The 22064-nt window shown below is 32.7% G+C and overlaps 2 protein-coding genes across 7 annotated transcripts in view; one reads left to right on the top strand and one right to left on the bottom strand.

Moving 5' to 3' along the window:
• Window positions 1-4954, top strand: part of LOC148605614 (cilia- and flagella-associated protein 337-like) — a 33224-nt gene extending 28270 nt beyond the window's left edge. For all 6 annotated transcript variants that reach the window (XM_088548811.1, XM_088548810.1, XM_088548809.1 and 3 more), the window contains 5 exons: window positions 314-458; window positions 1032-1160; window positions 1855-2030; window positions 2658-2806; window positions 3212-4954. In XM_088548811.1, coding sequence (XP_088404937.1) covers window positions 314-458; window positions 1032-1160; window positions 1855-2030; window positions 2658-2806; window positions 3212-3425 — 813 coding nt within the window. In that variant the 3' untranslated portion in view covers window positions 3426-4954. The remainder of the gene's footprint in view (window positions 1-313; window positions 459-1031; window positions 1161-1854; window positions 2031-2657; window positions 2807-3211) is intronic.
• Window positions 4955-7533: 2579 nt separating this feature from the next.
• LOC148605613 (uncharacterized) lies at window positions 7534-16569 on the bottom strand. Its single transcript, XM_088548815.1, has 5 exons — window positions 16414-16569; window positions 10919-11041; window positions 10095-10170; window positions 8920-9146; window positions 7534-7794 (listed from the first exon to the last, which is right to left on the bottom strand). The coding sequence occupies exons 1-5, from the start codon at window positions 16414-16416 to the stop codon at window positions 7708-7710; spliced, it is 516 nt and encodes a 171-aa protein (XP_088404941.1). The 5' UTR covers window positions 16417-16569; the 3' UTR covers window positions 7534-7707.
• Between the last annotated feature and the right edge of the window lie 5495 nt (window positions 16570-22064).

Below are 22064 nucleotides of genomic sequence, written 5' to 3'. Positions count from 1 at the left end.
AATCATTTTTTGTCTTTCATCCTTTTTCTCCCATTCTAAGCCGGTGATTAAAAATACAGGTGACTTTTAAATCACTGGATGATTATGTAATTCACATGAAAAATTTATTTTCTTTCTATGAAGATGTAGTCATAGTCCCATGATTCATAAATATAAGTTTTAGAATTTAAATACTATTTTAATATGGTTCTGAGTAGAACTTCAGTAAGGTGGTGATAGATATTCTTATTAATTCTATAATTTTCTTGTTTAGGTGTGATAAATTAGCCATACAATTTTATCATTTTTCATTTGACACTTCTATATTTTATAGACCACTACTGAAGGTGCTTTAATTAGTACAATGACAATCAACGAAGCTAATACTATGTTATATGCTGCTGATAATTTTGGATTTGTATTTATCTATAATGTTGATGGTTATGGTTTGTCACATAGTGAAGAAGAACCTCCAGAATGTGAGTAAATTAGTAGAGGGTGTTAGTTAAAGTTCAAAGGTTAATATATGCACTTTCCAGCTGGCCTGTAGTAAGCATATTTTATGATGGGCAATTCAAACAGAACTTGCCCACTGGGACACTTCATTTTTTATGTTATTACTGTTTAACATATTATTAAGTCATGTAAACTTCACTCAGGGCCTCTTCAATTTAGGCAAAACTTGTCTGCTTCATCAGTTAGGCACATTTTCTTATTTCTACCTTTGTAGTTCATTTCTCAGTTTTAAAAAAAGTATTGGTTATCTTCCTTTTGAAATAGAATATAAATGTCTTAGCATCATATCTAAGCTTAAGCTGTTGCAAGAAAATGTTCATCGAAATTAGAGTCATTGCTTTGATGTGTATCAACTGTGGAATCAGGTTATATCCATCCTTTGTAGGCATTGAGAATATTTAATTCCTTCTTCATTCTATAAGGTGTTTTGTTATTCATAGTCTGCATAACTTTGTAGTTTTATAGTGGTTAGCACACAGAGAGGATAATACTGATTGTATTGAAGTGTATTATCATTTTAATTTTGTCTTTTACAGTGGTAAACACATGGAGAGGCCATGTTGATAGCATTGGCTGTATAGAACTGGTAGAGAAAAATAAAGTCTTGATAACAGCATCTTCTGATTGTACTGTAAGATTGTGGAACTTTGAGGGAAACTATATTGGTAAGTTCTAGGTCACAATTCCCTGTTCACAAAAAAAAACCAGTTTTATACAAGTGTAGAATGGATTATTCCATTAAATACAGCAAAACACAATTAAACTAAACCATGTTTAAAATGATATAATTATTTTAGTTTCTCATTAGTTGGAATAAAACATCCATTAGACAATTTTGTGTTAACCACAAGGTTTTCAATGAGCATGGATGTGATATAATGTACACAATGTATACTTCAGTGATGTAGGAGCATGGGTGTGATATATGTACACAATGTATACTTCTGTGATGTAGTTGCATGGGTGTGATGTATGTATACAGTGTATACTTCTGTGATGTAGGAGCATGGGTGTGATATATGTACACAATGTACACTTCTCTGGTGTAGGAGCATGGGTGTGATATATGTGCACAATGTATACTTCTATGATGTAGGAGCATAGGTGTGATATAATGTACACAATGTATATTTCTGTGGTGTAGGGCTTGATTGTGATATATGTACACAATGTATACTTCTCTGGTGTAGGAGCATGAGTGTGATATATGTACACAATGTATACTTCTGTGATGTAGGAGCATGGGTGTGATATATGTACATAATGTATATTTCTGTGATGTAGGGCTTGGGTTAGAACATAAGAATTTTCCTTAATAAAAATGAGTTGTTTTAATGTTTTAAAATCTTATTTCACTAGGTACATTTGGACAACCAGATCAATGGGACTTATACAACTCATCAACATTCCACCATCCCATGGTGCCATACGATGTACTGATAGACCCTATGAGTCTCCCGTCACATCCCGTCTTAAAGGAGGGAACAAAGACGGAAGATCTCCTTGATGAGATCAATAAAACAGATGATGATAGTGTAAGTAAATACAAGAAGGTCAGAAAATTTTGGTTCCTTCAACCCCCCACTAACAAAGCTGAAGCAGGTATGTACACTGTAAGAAAGCTTCCCATGCTGTTAAAATTACAGAAACTAAATCATACTCTATGACCAGTTGACAATCATATTTCATGTGGCAGAAAAAAAGAAATCTGTGCTTAATGTAGTAAAGTTTGCATGTTGTGCCTGGATTACTGTTGAATCCATCATTATGTCACTGAAGATTCAAGAAAATGGATAATTGTCTCAGTTGAAAAGATAGTTTTCAATCTATAAGTAGAACCAATAGCATCGATGGGCAAATTTCAAGAACATTTAATCTCTCAAAAATATGATACAGTGTTTATACCATTTGTTTTGGGCGGGTGTTAAATTTGGCAAAATTAAGGCAAACAGATGAAAAATTGGTGTTTCTGATTTGGGTGGTTGATAAGTGGTGCACCAATTACTTCAGCCCAGAGTAAATATTTTGCAGAATTTATTTAGGCTTTTTATAGACAGAACCCTAAAATATGCTAAAAAAAGGCACCCCAGAAAAAAAACCAGTATATGGTATCTGTGTATAAGTCTCTACCATTATTGTTGTATTTTTTTCTATTACTCCAGGCTAAGATACAACCAACATATACCTCCTATGCTAAACATCACATCCACATTGATGATGAAACAATAGCAAGAGACATAGCTAATCTCAATAATGTTCTAAAGGATACTGGACTAGAAGATGACCAAGCAAAGAAATATCATGGAAAATGGTGCGTCTTCATACTTATTGCAGTTTTGTTGGGTTGTAAACTTTTCTATTTTGGCTTTTATAAGGAACCCAGTTATAAAGACAATTATGGGTCATTTTTAAATTTACAAATTCAAACTGACTACATGTACCTGTATATTTTTGAAAAGTACTCACAACTTTTAGTTAACGAGCATCGAAAGGAAACAAAAAAATTATACCATGAATAAAGCAAACAAACTTTATAATCGCCAAGTAACTATTTTGTGTATTATTAAAAAATACACCACGAAAACTGATGAGTTGCTTATGTTTGGCTAATTGATGGGAAATCTGATCATATATACAGTAATGCACATATTCTCTTTCACAACTGTTAAAAGCTGATGATTTGAAATCTGTTAAGTTACATTTACTTTTATTCTAGGTTACGACATGAAAAGACAAAGATTAACAAGGTTGATAAAGGAGGCCCTTCAGACTATCAGACCTTGAAATGGTCCCCATTAGTCACTCCTCCCAAACCAGATTTCCCTGAAACAAAATTCAATAGAGATGATCCATTTGGTTCAGGAATGGAAACAGAACTTATGAGCAATAGTTTGAAATCTTTTACTGGCAAGCAACAAGTTGTGTCATAATACACAGTAATAAAACTGTATAACGTTGTCTATTATACATAAGTAAATTTTTAGTTAAAACAGGAGTTGTAATAAACACCCTCATGCTGGCCAGCAACAAGCAAATCTCATAATGTGCAAGTCAACAGAGCTTGCCCACTGAATCACCTAATATTGGATGTTTTTTTTTCTGTTCAACATACCATAAAAGGGTATACCTTAACTCCGAGCCAGTTCAGTTTTCAAAACCTGCCTGTTTGACAAGTTGGGCAAATTTCATATCTTAATCCCATTTGCAGATGTCTTTTTATTATGTAATAATTATTGGTAATATTAAGTAGAAGTGGTACAGTTAATTTAGGTGTTGAAATAAAATGAAAAAAGCCTTTCCAGGAAGTAAAATAGGCACTTTATTTATATGTTGAGTCTTTCTAATAGGGGTGTGAATATATCTGTTTTTGTTTTATATGTAATAATGTAGTTTAGATTAATTTTTATGAATCTTTTAATGTTTATATGTAAATATAGCAGATTGATTATGTATAGTTTTATTTCAAATATTTAATGCAATATTTTTCCTGAAGTGTGCCAAGTCTTGAAGTTGTTAAATTTGTATATGTATAATACTAATTTAAAAATGGTTCTCCTTGAGAATTATTTTATGATTTTTACTGCTCTGTTTTCTCTTTCCTTCCATTTTCTTTGATATGTAGCATATATAAGCAAGTCTTATTAAGGGACTATTTACTTCGAGTAGTATAGTTAACTTAATGGGATAGGCTTGGTGTTGCTTTCATTGAATGAACATCACCTGCTGAGCTTCCTTAGGTAGTTAACTGTACAATTGAGATGGGGATTTAAACCTTCTATCAAATTTGGATTAGAATACTTATGAAATGAGAGAAAGTTCAGATTGCCTTGACAACTGTCCAGTTAACTACCTTAGAAATTTCGTCAGGTATCAGTTAAATATGTTCATTCAATCAAGGGAAGACCAGATCTATTCCCTGAAGTTTATTTTATTCCTTGCTGAAATGGGTGAGAACACTTTAAGGTTGGGTCATGCTTGACTTATCTTTTTTTAGAATTTAGAGCCAAGGACTATTTTATGTTCCATGTATTTGAAAATAGATAATGGGTTATTTCAGCTATGAGATTCCTTTTTGCTGTTAACTTCTTATAGAAACCTGTTAATCTTATGATCAGTTTTATTTCATTCATGTATCATAGTGAAAAGTGATAAAAAAAGTAAATTTATAACGATTTTAAAAAATCATCAAATTTTCTTTTTAGTACATTCTGTTCATATATTGTATATATAATGCTACTGCTTGTTCTTTAAGTATTCTGACAATCAATTTTCTCAATATAAGACATAAGTATTATATTTATTTAGTACATATATTGATTTCTTATACTTTTTGTGCTTATCTGTCTCACCAATATTTGTATGTTTTATTTTTTTCAAAAAGGAGGATTGCAACAGTACTCTCCATGGAGCTAATGAGAACTAGAATATTCATAGTTGTATTAAAACTTGTTAGTCTTTAGGTTTTTTTCTAATTTTTTTAATTGCTTTATTTTTTTTTTTTATAGAACATCACTTTTAAAGAAAATTATACCCCCACTCATCAAGAGGGTGATATATTGGAATCACCTTTCCCATCTGTCCAACTGAATGGATAAATTTCAAATTTGGTGTTTGGCTTTATATAGATAGGGCATTTGTTGTATGCAGTTTTGGTTGCTCTGTGATTTCAACTTCCTGTTTCGTAGGCCTCTGCCATTTTTCACTATATGGAATAATAGAGAAAATTTTTGTTACAAAATTATCGGCTGTCAATGGATAAATTGATTTCAAATTTGGTATGTGGCTTCATATAGATAAGCTGTCTGTTGTTGGTGATTTGGTCGCTCTTCCATATCAACTTACTGTATGAGTGGGGGTACACGACATAGCACAACATCTCATGTAACTTCATGTTATTTTGTATCTCAAGCTTTTGAAAGAGGTATTTTATTTACATTTTTGACAGAGTAACTTTTATTAGAAGTTAGATATAGCACTTGTTCAGCATGTAATGGTTTTTATTTTTACAATGAAGAGATAGGATGAACAGATGAAAAACTGTGATTTTAGATACAATATTTTGTATAGTTTCAATTGTTATTATTAAGTTAAACGTTTACATGTTTTTGTCATGTGACCTTATTGTTTATGTCATGTGACCTTAATTGTTTTCGTCATGTAATATCAAGGGCTTTATGGAAGCAAACTGTGATGCATTTTATAAAGAATAAACTTAAAAAAAAAAAAAAAACTTTGAACTTGTGTCTATTTGATTGAAAAGAATGCAACATTGATTGCCTCAGCTGCAGAGGTACACAAGTTATATATATTACAAAGGACTAATAAACAGTTAGTTATATTTAAAGTGTAAGTTCACAATTTTTACACGTGGGGTTCTATCCATTTACCAGATATTACCTCTTATTAAGAGACTGTCCTTGTAGAACATGTCTTACATGGCCAGCACATGGTGAATTTTATCTCATCAAGTGTTTTGTTTGTTTCAATGTAATGTTAAACTCATTGTAATGTCGAAGGGAACAGTGATTGTTCTAGATCAAAAGTAGATGACTAAGAATATATGATCAAGGTTCCCTGACAAATCAACATATGAACAAATTATATAGTTATCTCCCTTTATCTTAAAGATTATAGTGCTTTACATGTAGTTTTTTTTTTCATTATGCACTGGGAAAAAAAATTCGGTTGTATATTGGTATTACCCAGTTGTTGGCATCTATTAACTTTCCTTGTTATCCATAACTTGTGTAAAACTTATCCAGTCTTTTAGAAATTGAAACACCTCATTCCTAGGGACATGATGAAGGGCCCTATAGTTTGGATGTTTCAGCATATTGTGCTCAGCAAAGCTCTATATAATTACAAACATTTCTCACCCCAGTGGGATTTTCTCTTTGACATATTCACCCTATCCACTCTCTTTATATTTCTAGAAAACATGAGTTTGTTTCTCTGAATGGATAATTTTTTTAAAACAAAATTTGGCATGTGCTGGTTTACCTTGGTCACCCTCGGCATTCTGGTTTAAGTAATCAGTTACCTTAGTAGCAGATATACACGTAGTAATATTGAAATTGTAGATGATTCTATTTTAATCACATGCGTGGCGATAGAAAACTAGCAGAGTGTAGCACGCCATATTTGTTACTGTCAGGACTATTGCAGTTGTTTCCAATTGCAACTTTTTTGGTTTTTGCATAAATGTTGCCATTTATGGACTTCCGTTTTTTGACTATTGCCAGGAGTAATTTGCCCATCAGTTGAGTAAATTTGTTATGTTGCTCTAGTCATTGTAACAATGTCTAAACTTGGTTATAAATCAAAAGATCTTTGGTGAGGCAAACACGATTTTTTCATGTTTTGAATAACAAAATAATATCCGTACAAAGTCATGACTTTCTCCTCTGCTTATTCATTGCGAGTGATGGATCCAGTAATTCCGAATGTGGAGGAACTGGTCTAAAACGAGGAGGTATGCTCTAGTGAAATCCAAATTTTGTGTAGCTGAAGGGCTAGGGCATACGTGATTGCCCGATAAACATGAAATGGATGATAAAATGAACATCAAATGAAAAATGGGATGGGCCACAAGGATGATGGGGCCGACAAATTTTGATTGCCACAAGTCAAAAGGGAGTGATGGGTAGGGTTGGGCAATTTAGCCTCCTGTGGCGGAGCTGAAAGGTTCCTACTCCTATCGAATACCACAGCAGGGTTCTTTAACGTGCGAGGAACGTGGCAACCTTACCAACACGGTGTACCACTATGGTTTGCGATCAGATTTTCCGTATTATAGCCTGACAACCCAAGCATGTAACACGCTAGGGGTACCCCATTCCACCACCTGAGGCACACATCCCAGTTGCTCTGTGGGCAGAGCGCCTAGCCCCCGGCTAGGTTTTTGAGCACTATTTAGTCGCCTTTTACGACAAGCTTAGCGCTGCTGCAGGCCTATTCTTTTGACACCCGGACCTGCACGGGGCAGGGCATACGTGAGGTATCACACCACCTCCTTATTCTGTCTATAATGAAACTAAATTAACTAAGAGAGTTGTTTGTTCATCTACACAAGAAATCAAAATTGAGCAAATAACAGTATCATTGTATAATATTATGCTTAAGCATTAATAAATGGTCTTTAAAAAAATCCTAGTGAAATAATCTTCAATCTTAAGAACACAAAATTTAGGATTGGTTATTAAAAAAATTCATTTATTTTTTCTCAGTCCGTAAAACTCTTAAGAACTCTTGTCTGTTGACCAGCCCATCCCTATCTTTGTCTGCTCCGTCAATCATCTCCTACAAAATTAAACAAACTGACTATAAATCGACAATTGCGTCCGAATTGAACACTGAACATTTTCTGAAGAATAATTTTGTGCTTCTAACTCACTGAAAGAATATCAATGATTCTGTGAAATAATCATTGAATGGCTTATGTAACAAGTATAGATCTTGGAACTGCCTTCAAACTGAAGACTTGAAATCTGCCAAGTAATACGCATGTGCATATAAGATGAAAGTAGTATACTTATAGTTGTAGCTTGAACATCCAAGACTACCTATCGGATTTACATAGAGTATTCGGAACAATTTGTTTTCTCAGTTCGCGTTTTTATCATTTATTATGTAACATATCATTTTACTTATTTAGCTTATTTAGCTTATTTCAAATTAATTTTACATATTTTTCGGCTATTGTTATTTCTGTTAAATTAAGCTGATTGTTCTAAATTAAACAAAGTAATCCCCTTCCCTTTTCCGAACAAACAAGAATCGATTCAACTAAAGACTTTGAATGTATAGATAGGCAATATTCGAAAAAAAAAAAGTATAGAAGCATTATAACAAAAATAATACAATAATTCATCAATTCATATTACGCCCTTAACTAACTCTATGTTATGTAAGCAGATTAATCGAAATCAATGACAATTTTTTCTTGATTTATTTAAACTCAAAAGTACGGTCATACGATACTCATTTTTATGGTCCAAACATGCTCTTCATGCTGTTACAAAAAAATCAAGTACAGGCAGGGCGAAATAACATGAAATCTTGCCGGTATTACAGTGTCTGAGTAAGATGATTAAATTAAAAGAATATAAATTTGGTCTTCCTTTCATAGTATTACCATAACCCAATGAACTCCCTACAGTAATTAACTGGACAATTAACTTGAAAATATCAAATTTCTATCATACATGGTTAAAACTTAAAGTCTGAATCTTCTTCCCAAGCATCCGGTTTTACCCAAGATAATTCATCAGGTATTGGTAGTTCAGTCCTGGGAAGACCAACCTAGTCTCCTGAAGTTTACTATTGAACTCGCTGTAGTTACGAAAAAAGTTTGGTCCTCCTCAAATCTATGTAACAAATTAAATACTAGTGGTTGTTCCTAAAATACCAATATTATGGACTTACATCAACCTCCCATTCCGTTATTGGTAAATCAAGACCTTGTTCTTTTGCCCTTTTCTCCGTCTGTGTGAGCCCTAATTCTTCAGCTATCTGCAATACATCGTGTTTTCCTATTTTACCAGTATCCTCGTGATCAAAAAGTTCAAATGCCTTCATCATGTCCTCTTTTGTGTCCGGTCCCGTCATTTTGTCCGACATTATTTTTAGAAAGTCGTTGAAGTCGAGAAGACCTGGGAAAGTATGCCAAAATGTTACACATACAAAAATGTATTTCTAATAAATTTAACATTTTATTCAAGTGTACTTGGAAATCTTTTGTTGTCCACGAATTTTCAAGATTTTTAGTAGCATCATTGCATCAAGTTGTCAAAGTCCATCTACATGGGTCCGTTATTTTGGTGTTCTTTTTCCACATAGTGTTTATCTATTATCTTTCATGTTAATTTAAATGAAGGTGAAATTTGCCATGAATTTCACACTAGGATAAGAGCCCAAACTAATAATTTTTGGATTCAAGAAATACAATACATTTTGTATATACACTCCTGTACGTTTTTTTACGACCCGTTGCATTGAGACACAAGTGTACAGTCATCAAAGAATTGTGACCAAAGTTCATTTCGACTCTCGGCCAACAAAGGTGAATTTTTTAGACAATGCATTTTGAAAGATTGAGTAAGTATTTAAATAGAAATATCTATTAATTTTTATTGGTTTTATTAATTAATTAATTTTATTAATTTGGTTTGATGACTTAATTATGAGCATCTGTAAATAATTACAGGCTGTAATCAGTATTTGTTGGATCTTTTATTTTCAACAAAATTAAGAAAGTGGAAATTAGATTTTTCTTTCAAAAACTACACAAGTATCGAAAACAATGTTGTGTTTCAAGATTCGACTCTTTTTTGAGAAGGTACGAGGACAAAAGTTTACGGGAAATAATAATAATAAGAAGAAACCGAACAAAAACGATGTCCCCCACTTCGTTTGGGAGGCAATAATCTTGGATGAGGTGGTGCCACTCAGGTTTACTGGCGACGGGTCAATAGAGTTACTTGCGACCGTCAAATCAAGGTTGCCCACAACATTCGCTACAGTTGGATAGATGTAACTAGGTTTTATAAAAATACTTAATAATAATTTTTTCTCAGTAAATGATTCAATGATTTACATACCGTCTTTATCACATTCAGCCACTACTCTCTTTAATTCCTCTTTGGTTGGTTCGAAACCGAGCGCCCTAAGTGCAATCTATAGAGATAGGCAAAGATATTAAACATATTGAATTATTCGTTTCGTAGGGAGGTAGGTTATATATGGAAATTAATTTGTGTAACATGCTGTATTTTCTTAAGTTGTGCGTGTGTTATCAAAAATTTGTAGAGATAAAGACTACCTTCCCGAACCATCAACACCATCAATTACTTTTAGTTCGGAATCGATTAGTAATTACTGAAACACCAGCAGTGATTCAGTAGTCCCTGACCATCAGCATCAGCTATATGTTCCTATGATATCAAATATTGTGTGATATTTTAATAATCTTGAGTTCGCTACCGTCAATTGTTCCTGAACCATCAGCATCATCAATATTTTCCTATAGTATCAAGTATTAAGTGATATTTTGATTACCTTTAGTTCGCTACCGTCAATTGCTCCTAATTAATCATCAGCATCAGCTATATGTTCCTACCGTATCAAGTTTAAGTGATATTTTGATTACCTTTAGTTCGCTACCGTCAATTGCTCCTAATTAATCATCAGCATCAGCTATATGTTCCTACCGTATCAAGTATTAAGTGATATTTTGATTACCTTTAGTTCGCTACCGTCAATTGCTCCTAATTAATCATCAGCATCAGCTATATGTTCCTACCGTATCAAGTATTAAGTGATATTTTGATTACCTTTAGTTCGCTACCGTCAATTGCTCCTAATTAATCATCAGCATCAGCTATATGTTCCTACCGTATCAAGTATTAAGTGATATTTTGATTACCTTTAGTTCGCTACCGTCAATTGTTCCCGAACCATCAGCATCAAACAAATCAAATGCTTGCCTTAAATCTGCTTTCTGTTGTTTGTTAAGTTGTATTGATGCTGCTCTGTTTTTCTGGTCATCCTGTAGATACAAATTGCGTTTTTAATGAGCACAACCTTGTTTATTTAAAGACTTTTCTCATACCGATATTTTAAAAAAATGACAAGTGAATTTAAGTTAGTTGGTGTTCCACGTCTATGTTAAGATGTTAATACATCTCCATAAATGTTTTATGTGGAAAATGATTTGACTCTATTGTGTCAAGGTTTTAAGACCCACCGTAGCAGGGGCGGATTCAGGCGGGGCGTGGCGGGCGTGCGCCCCCCCCCAAATATTTGCAAAGCATGGGTTGTCAGGGGTAGATTTAGGCGCTGTTAGGTTGAAACTTTAATTTCTCGCTAATTTACCACAGAAATATCTACATTGCACCCACTCTAGAAGAATATTTCAAAAATTTATCCGAAAAAAAATTAACTGTGCGCTCCCATAATCTAAAACCCTGGGTCTGCCCCTGCGTACCACTTGGGTTTGACCGAAGTTGCTATCTTTGAAGACAGGAGATTTCGAACAGGCGGTCCCCATCCCCTCCAATCTGCATCTGACAAAAGCTTTTGTCTCACATGGTTGCAGAATGGAGAAACGAAATTCAAAACTCTTTCGTCCCTGTTTCTTTCCGGTTATTTAATTTTATCGGGGTCATTACATACGCACAACGTTTCCCTTCAATTGCACCAAAGGATAGACATGACGTTTGAGTCATTTTACTGAATATTACTCACTTGCAAAGTGACGGTTGCCCCTTGCGGACTCCATCGGAGCGCCTAATGTCACTCTGACGTGACCAAATTCCGTCTTTTTAAACCTGTTAAATCTGAACATCTTCACGATGAGAATTGGAAATTTATACATATTCCATTTTTCAACAATGGAATAGGTGTTATTAACATCAGCAATATTCTTCATCGTAAAGAGGTAGTTTCCAATATTCTACCATATTTCAATTACCAATCTGTTTCTATATTGTCTCTTACAGCTACACAAAGACAATAAATAGTAAAATTTTCAACCATAAAAATACATTGCAGAATCTAAACATTGAGGAATACTTAAAGTCCCCTCTGGCATGTGACTGTACTTCTTCTCTCTTTAATTACAGTCCTTCTGGTCATGTCATCACTGGAGAACCACAATTAGAAACTTAATTTCAAAACCACAATGGATGCTGTTAAGATTATGCCAGATCATGGATAAAGAGAGACAAGGACCAAGTACCAGAAATTGAGTCCTTGTCAGATTGGATACGTACCACCCAATCGTTGGTACGGAATCGTATTGACAGTCTCCAGAAAAGTATCAATAAAAGACACAAGTCCGTATTCAACGATCGTGAGGCACTTGAATGCCTTTCCTCATTGCATGACTGAACTATGTTAACGTCACTGCGGACGAAGCTTCAAACCACATTGTATTTGTTTGTAAAGCACATTACCCTGATTGCCTTATTAAGGAATCGGCCATTGATAGTAACATCCCAGGTTATGCCACATACAAACGTACTACCGTTGACAAAGATGAAATCCTAAACAACACAGGTCCTTCATGTCGTCTCTCAACATCGAAACAAAATGTGAGGACCTACCTTACTTGTACTGGATTCCCAAACGTCATAACAATCCATAAAAAGAAAGGTATATAGCAGGATCTTCATCTTGCTCCACGAAGGAGATGTCAATTCATCTTGAAAAGATATTGTCCGCATAGCAGTGAAGGGTGGACAGCAAGCAGGTTGCAATACCACCTGCTCTCGTAGTAGCATTAATCATATATGGATACTTAAAAGTTCTAAAGATTTGCTTCAACCCCGCAGCTCTTCGGAAATTAGTTCTCTCCAAACTTTTGATTCTTAACTCTTTACTGTACGTTACCACATAATAAATTGAAATCTCGTTTGAAAGGACTAATTCGTAAATCTTTTGCTGTTTCAAAAAAATGTGTTGTTTTTGGTTACAAATCCACATATTTTTCTAAAACATCACAGGAGGGCAAAGTGTGCTACACAGAAAAGCAAGTTTGTGATATGTTTGACTTTCTCATTGATAACATATTTGTCACATTCGGAGGAGCTATTTTTCAACAACAAGTTTGCATTCCAATGGGCACTAACTATGCTCCTCTCCTAGCCGATTTGTTTTTATATTCACACGAGATTGAATTTCTTTAGAATCTCGTAAAGAATAAAAATTTAAAAGATGCTTAATCCTTTAACTTTACATGCAGATATCTTTATGATGTTTGTCCATCAACAACCCTTCTTTTGGTAAATGGTTACCGTCAATATATCCACCAGAGGTCGAGATAAAGAGACTACAGAAACAACCTGTTCTACATCTTTTTTAGACTTACATCTCGAATTTGACAACAGTGGTCACCTCAGCACTAAGATTTTGGATAAAAGAGACGACTTTAATTTTGATATAATAAATTTTCCCTACTTGTGCAGCAATATCCCCTCATCTCCTGCAAAGGCTGATTATATTTTACAATTACTTCGCTCTTACCAAATTCTGTATAGATATCAGTCCTTAGTTAAAAAATTACTCAGTTTCTTCTAAAACAATGAGTAATGATTATTTTTTTTTGTAAATTGTGCTTTGTGCTGATGTGACTGCTGTTTACTGATTATGACAATAGCATGCAAATGCTTTTTTTATCACCACTGGTATATTCACGCCACAATGGAAGAGGGAGGTTTAGCGCGCTGTAAAACCTAAATTTAACCCACCATTTCGTTTGAAGTGCCAATACCAAGTCAGGACCATTGCGGTACAAGCTGCTCCGGTGGTGTAATATCTATTTTGCCAGATTTATTTTGGACTTGATTTGATTAGTGGTCGGTAGTTTTGTTGTTACCCTTATATTGATTACCATGTCTCTGACATGTCCTTTAGTTTTGATGCTTCGTTTTTATTTTTATTTATTTTTATTTATTTTTTTTACTTTTGCCGATATTTACTGCAGGAAACAAAGGTAAATCATAATGTACATCCTTTCTCATCCTAAACTTCTAAAATAAAAATTTTACGATCGTTACTGAATAGACAAATACACAAAATGGGTAAACTTCTAAGGTATTTTTATTTTGCATCAACGCGTTTCACAGTCTGGGAAGGCGTCTTCAGGACAAACGTAAAACACCATTATGGTCTCGACAACCTTGACGTGTATTAATAGATCAAAATTGATCATGACTTTACAGTTGATCGAGTATCGCCATTAAAGTAATTTTCGTAATAGACGCCAATTTCTTCGTTTAATTTGTCAATTTTCAAAATTGTTTCATCGTTAGATACTAGTCGTAATAAAAATCATGCATAGATTTAAACATAATTTCATGAAAATATTTTTTCATTGTGACAATATGGAATAAATTTGATGAAAATATTTTTTTATTGTGACAATATGGAATGAAAAATGTCTATAGTACCTGTCCTACTAATATTTAGATTAGACGTGTGACCGGATTGACTTCCCACCGCACATTACACCTGTCATCCACGATAAAGTAGCTCCTTTGACAATATTCAAAGTGGCTTAGTCACATGATTCACTGCCGTAACGGTTCTTTCTTACAATTTTTAATCACATCACTATCCTGGGAGAGCTTTTAAATTATTGAAGTTTTTTTTTATCAAAGTTTAGATACCCATCTCTGGAGAGGTTGCATTTATTTTATCCTCCACCCGATCGGGTGTGTTGGATAATGATTTATTCATTCTCTTCCACCATGAGTTATCCGGTAACTCTGTGGAAGAGAACGTGGTTATTTCTAATTCTAATTAGCACTCTTCAATATTAAATGACGTTGCTCGTTTATCTTTTCCGTAGCTTAACTTTTTCAAAACATGTTTTATTTTGAGTTATAGTATATACTTAATTAAATAAAGTATCCTTATAATATGCCCTGGTACACCAATATCCTTATGCAGGTCCGCATATAATAAATGTTAATGTTTTTTTCTATAATTTGGAATTATCGTGATAGTACGTTCACCAAATATATATTTCATTTCTTTTGAAATATTAAAATAAAGTTTTGGCCCTTCGCATTTTATTATCGCACGGTTTATTGCTTTGTGATATCAAATTCAAGATCAAATACAAAAAAAAATCAACAAGTTAATAATGAATGACGCATGTTTAAGGTGATTTTTCGTTGCCTCAATCTAATCTCGGATGTTTGTCCACTATTTCCAAGTTTGTTGCGCTTGCAGCATGATACTTGGTTAGAAATGAATGAATGCGCCATAATGTCAATGTTAGTCATTGATGTGTCTTCGCGTCGTAATTTGACTTTTTGGTTTATTTTGAAGGAGCGTGATCGTTCTGTTACCGTGGATTTTATTACATTTGTTGAAGCCTTCGAAAGCTTATTAGAAGGTGTGTTTACAATTATTGAAGATAACCTTTTGGTTATCTCTGTAAGTATTAACCCTTTTTGGTAAAGGTTAAACGATGGTGCATTGGCTGCATTTCACCATATCTGTTCCTTTTTCTATAGTCCACTGCAGATTCACATTACACCAGAGATTACTTAATTTGTACGTTTTACTGTTTTACAAAAATCAAACAATTCAACAGAAGGCAAGAATGCTTCAAACTGGTATCTTTCAAGATATGCTTTTAAAAAGTTGTACCTACTGGTCTTCATTTATCGAGTTTTACAGTCAGCGTGATATTTAAGTTGACTGATATTTAAGAATGTTTTGGTTAGATTTTAATGTTTGATCTTCACCAGTAATAATAAATGGATTTCTCAATTTATTCTGCATCTCTTAAAAATACTAATTTCTATTGAATGTTAATAAGTTGTCTCAGACAGAGAATAGCTATCAAACATTCGCAATTTCAGAACATCTTGGAATTATTCAGTACATGATCATTATCTAGTATTCTCTGCCACGTTGATTATTAAATGAAATTATAATTGATATATTCAGGAGATAGACCCTTATATCTAAAATAAAGCAAAGGAAGGTACAGATACATCACATCTGGGTTGTAAATTGATAGTTCAAACTGTGTCAATCTTGCGATTATCTACATGTACATGTCAAATTATGTAACACCATTTTAGGTGGCTCCAAACTCCCTGCTCAAAAAGTTTGGCTGATTCAATAGAAAAAAATGAAAATCAATGGCCAGAGCGGGTCCCCGGTAGCTGCACTTTTCGGAATTTCTCGATCTTCAAAACGGACTATTATCAAATGGCACTGATCTTGTACACGAATTGTATTAAACAGATGCTTGTGACCGTATGCTCATACAATTATTATTATTATTATTTGTTTCAAGAACATACATATAACGTACTTCTATATTCAATATTGATAATTTCGTCAGCTACAATTCGCTACATTTAACTCTAAACACACAACAAAATCTTGATAACTTACCATTTTTGAATAAATATATCCTATGTTTTATCAATCTACATATTCTCCATTACTAAGGGTTTTGGTTGATTACGTTCGTTTAACCCAATGTAATTTGTTTAACGAGTTAAATTTCCTATCGCGTCCCATTCCCATTGTGAGGTTTTCAAACACATGTTTACAATTGTTTTATAAATGACTAAATTAGACATAAAGGGATATTTAAAGCTTTAGTTCTGATTGAGCCCTCAAATCTATGTAAGCAAACAAAAATAATGTTTTTCTTGAGTAAATTAATTTAAACCTGGGTTGTTGCCATTGTTTTGATTTGAATGGAATATATTGTGCGACGTTTATGAAGGTTTATATTGAGACAAATCTACATTTATATGTTGAGAACCTCGTCTGAACTCGCATCTTTCTCATTGTCACAACGTTTGTGAACTATTGAATATTTGTATACTACTTTAAAGCTTACTTTTCTAGCTAGACAAATAATCATGGAGTAGATTCTTGAGAAAAATGAATTTGATGTTTAACTGTCATACACGTACGCAAATCATGAGTTGCTTTTAAGTGTACCTGAAACTATCAGAGAATTTAAGTAAAGTTATATGCGATAGTTGGTGTATTTGGTGTCGGGATCTACAAGCATGATTGTCATTCACAGACATGAATATTAAGTGTGATCCGTGGTGGAATGAAATACTGCTGTGACCCGCTTCCCCGATCAAACTCACAGAGAATGTTACGGCCGAAATCGGACTATGGCCCATTCCGGAATGGGACGCGTCCTGAATCGGAATAACGCGAGATTCAACGTTATTCCGATTCAGGTCGTCCGATTCCGGAATGGGACGATCTCGTTTATAGATATTTCAGTGCATATTTCGAGATTTGTAAAGGGAACTTGCTAAATTAGCTCTTTCATTTTTTCAATTTTTTTCAAGTTTAATTAAAAAATCGCTATAGAACAACACCTTATTTATCCATAAATACTTAAAAAACGGTGCATTTAAGTGATTTTTTTCTTTGTACACTCAATAATTTTACTGAACTTTAAACAATAAGCGGATATACCACCTGTTAAATATTCATTCATTTAATTACGTTACTTTTTATGTATTATTTTAGTTACTTTATGTTCTTTTTGTGTTTTTCTTTTTTCCATGTCTGGTCTTTGTCCGTGGATTACATTCTTTTGATTTTCAATAGAATTTTGGTTCCCTTAATTACTTTTTAACTATACACTACATTATTACCATATATTTTATTTGTTTAATTTTGTTGCTATAGAAATATTTCTATTTGAATTTATTTCTTTATTAATTTAATTTTTATGTATATAACCGAAAAAAATAAGTTCAGCATTTATAATTTACATTGGACAGGGGAGCTGAAAAAGAATTGTAGTCACATTTCTGTTCTTTTTTTTTCGGCTACATGTATGCGTGATAGAACATTTTATTCCTAATTGACTCTATCACATATCATGATGCCAATGATATGCAAAACACTTAGTAATGTTTGATATATTTAAATATTTTGGCAATATTGTATTACAGATAATTTATATTTTCTATTAGTTCCACCATTTTCATCAGAATTAGAGTAAATGAGTTATTATTTGTTCGTGGGTTGATTGAACTGAACAAGAATAAAGAACCATGAACAGTCCTAAAGATTATTTTTTTCTGTTTTTCTTAGGGTGTAATTCATTGTTACAATCACTATGAAATCTATCTGACAAGGTTTAATAATAAAGTCTTTTTTCAATTTTATTCGTACATTAGTTTTTACTTTTTTATATTTAGCTGTATTTGTATATATTTTTGAATTGGGTGTTAATACTTCTCTAAACTTATGGAAAGTTCGACCTCATTATATGGATCAAACTGTACTAAAATATTTACATTGTATTTTTAAATTGAAGATGTGTACTAAATAGAAAAAAATATTAATATTTGTTTAAATATGTTCTATAGATGTAAGACATTTGTACTGAATATGATGTAATAAATTCAATTTTAAGATTAGAAGGAAATTCATAGATCCAGGTATAAAGACTATACATGGAAAACAAACACATACTAAAATCTTATACTAATCAAAATAAAAGGTATAAAAGATGAGCAAATCGCGTGAATCCTCAAAATTGGGAGCATGGACTAGGTGCAATTGCAGCGTAAGCATGCTTTGCTCTTAATAAAGTTGTGCTTATTTAATCAGAGGAAGTAAATGGAATAAAAAATAATGTTTTATAACCAAATTAAAGGACCAAATAATGTATGTAAAAAATACTTGGGACTGATAACTCTAGGTAGGAGGAAAGAATGTAAAACGCGATTTCTCTTTCACTGAAATAAAGGAAGGTTAGAAGCAAATACATTTGAGAATCAACATAAATGAATGACTTTTATAAGTTCTATATGTAAGTGAACGGTAAAAACACCGAAAACAATAGTATAATCAAAGTACCGAAGTACTGAGTCAATGAAGGCCTTCATAATTTGCTCTGTTCACTTTTCAAATTATAAAAAAAGATTGTATAATATTAAAATAGGGAAAGTAATTTTTAAACCACCTTTCAGAAGGATAGGTATACACTTTTACCCTTGTCCGTGTCTCTGTTATTACTTTGTTCGATATGTTGCTATAATAGTCAGATTTCGCATTTTTAACGGCTAGATTACACCTTTTTCTTATTTTTCTGAATTTTTTCCAACTATCCGGACTATCATGCTTTTTTGCCTTGTTATGACAGCGGTTTTTCTTCCTAATTAATTTTTTAAGCGAGAATTAATCAAAAGTGGGTCTTTCTTGTTTATACTAATGATACGGTTTTGTATAACCTCGTCACAGACAGAAATATTTTTATCCGTGATATTTGAAGTAGACGAATCTATTTGTTCATTTACAAATAGGGAGTCCTAGTCTACTCTAGCGAAACGATCTCTCAGTAGGTTATAATCTGCTTGTTCACATAGATAGATTTTTCTTTCAAAGGGTTTTTGTGGGTTAGATTTTAGGAGATTTAATATTCCAAGAATGGGTAAATGGAAGCGAACTTGATCTAAGAGATGCGGACCTACATCAGTGATCAACAGGTTGATAGGATTGTTTAGCATGATAAGGTCAATAAGGGATGATGAATGTTCAGTAAAATGGGTAGGTTCACTGATTAACTGCTGAAGTCTAAACATTTGAAGATCTTTAATTTTATAGTTTGGAGAATTAGATAGTTGATTAATAAATAAAATTACCTGTTACCTTTTCAATGTTTTGCTTATTTTCAAAACCCCAGACCTCAGAGGAATATAACATTATTGGTGATATCAAAGTATCAAATAACTTCAACTGTAAATCTGTTGGCAGTGGAATGTTTCTTAGTTTCCTACAGAGAGCAAAAAGAGCTTTTTGGGCTTGATCTATTAGACGCTTTCTTGCAATAGTAAAACTGCCGTTGTAACTGAAAACCGTGCCTAGATATGTATACGACTCTCCTATTTCTATATTTTTGTTATATATTTGGAATTGAAAATGTTGTTTACACTTTATTTTACTGACGACAACAACTTCTGTCTTTTCAGTATTAACTTGTAACTTCCATTCTTTACAGTAATTAGCAAACACATCCAATGCTTTTTGCATAGCTTCCTTTGTTTCTGATATTATAATTGTATCATCTGCATAAAGCATCACAAATATTTTGACATATACATCAAACATTTCTAAGCATGAACTTTCTATCAAATCTAGATTTTGTACTTCACTGTCATAGATTTCTAGATCATGCAATAAAATTGAGAACAAAAAAGGCGACAAGTTTTCTCCTTGATGCCTAATACAAGACTTAATATTCTGATACATATTGAAAATAACTGAAAATATTTTCCCTGTTACATTGGGATTTTGAACTTTTAGCCACAGACCATCTCTCCAAACTGTGTCAAATGCTTTTTTTAAAGTCAGCAAATGTGCAAAATAGTTTTTTGAAAAATATATAGCTAAAAGGGAGTGTAACACAAAAGTGTTGTCAACAGTAGAATAACCCTTTCGAAATCCAGTCTGTGATTCAGATAAGAGCTCAATCTCATCAGAAGACTTAGTAAGTCTTTCATTCAAAATGGATGAGAAGGTTTTCCCTAAGCATGAATTTAGTGTAATTCCTCTATTATTATTTGGATCTTATAAATAGGTACAATAAATTCTTGTGACCAAAGTTCTGGTACAATACCTGTATCAAGTGCTAAATTAAAAATCTTTAAGTATACAGGTATTAGCACCAAAACAGTGTTTTTAAGATATTCATTAAGAATATCATCAACTCCACAGACTTTGCCATTTTTTAGATTTCTAATATTTTTATTTTTAACTATTTTGTCCTCAGTGATTGGACCACTAAGTACTTTGTTCAATTCACTTGGTAAGTTGTTGACAAAATTTTCAAAATTTCTTGAACTCTACTTCGGTGTCCATTTTGGTATCAGTCTTGTATTACATATTCCTGAGTGGTGTACACAAATGACTATTATTTTTCATCAGAAGTACAGGGTAAATATCAAGCTATGACACAAAAAAACTAGTTTTTGAGGAAAAACAATATTTTAATGAAAAATAATGCTTCAGAAAAGGTGTTTACTTTATGAACTCAAAATAAAAGTGAAAGTAGAAAAGGTCTCTTTTTAGTTTGACCAGTCCTGATGTACCAAAGTTTGTGCCTTTTTTTTCTAAAATGGACCTAAGAATTATTTTTGACATTTCTTTAATTAAAAAAAAATGGTCAAAAGTTCAAACTCCTTGTCTAATTTTTTTTTAAATCATGAAAATTTAAGGTATACTATAGAAGCCTGTGAGGTGAAGAATACAAGACTGAGACCTGATAACCACAGTTTCAGTGGAAATGAGATTTTTAGTAAGTGAGTTTCAATTATCCTAGAAGCTTTCAAACAACAATACATCATATTTTATACTAAATAGAGCAAACTTAAATGGAATAAAGTGATTCAAGGTCTCATGTTTTACTTTTATGGCATATTTTCACTAAATTTGGAAATTAACAATGTTTTTTTTTTATGGATTAAAAGATAACAAATGGATTGCAATTGTTATTATCAAAAGTTTTCTCAACACAACTATATAAGAAATAAATAGGGTGACTTAAATTGCTGAAATATAAACAGTTTTGATTTTTTTTACATTTTTAATACTTGGAGTAAAGACTTGACTTGAAAATGGTTGAATTGCACTTGTTACACATGACATATAAAAACTGAAATGTTTTTCTTTTGCATTTTCACTTTTATTCTACTTTAACTGCTCAAGAAGTGCTGTACTACAGCCATTTGATTGATTAAAAGTGAAAACTAGACGATAAAACATTTTTTATCTCATAAATGACCATTTCTAATGGTACTTCCACTCAAATATTAATGCAACTTATAAAATATTGGTGGTAATGACATATAAAAAATGAATTTTCTTCAATAGAGTCTGAAGTAAGTAGAAACTTTGATGTTTTCTGTGTATGTTATTTACTGTTCTTGCAAAATATAAATCTGTTTCTGTGAGATATTTCTCCTTTTGTAATTACCAAGTACATTTATACATGCTCAGGGTACCAATTGTGACTGAAAAATCAGCATTTTTGGGGACTAAGATGTCTTTTTCAT

Source organism: Perna viridis, chromosome 10 (assembly GCF_037379345.1).
Source record: "Perna viridis isolate PV_CMFRI_1.1 ecotype Kerala chromosome 10, ASM3737934v1, whole genome shotgun sequence".
NCBI lineage: Eukaryota > Metazoa > Mollusca > Bivalvia > Mytilida > Mytilidae > Perna > Perna viridis.
Note: the sequence above shows the minus strand (reverse complement) of the source record. Positions and strands in the feature narration are given on the sequence as shown.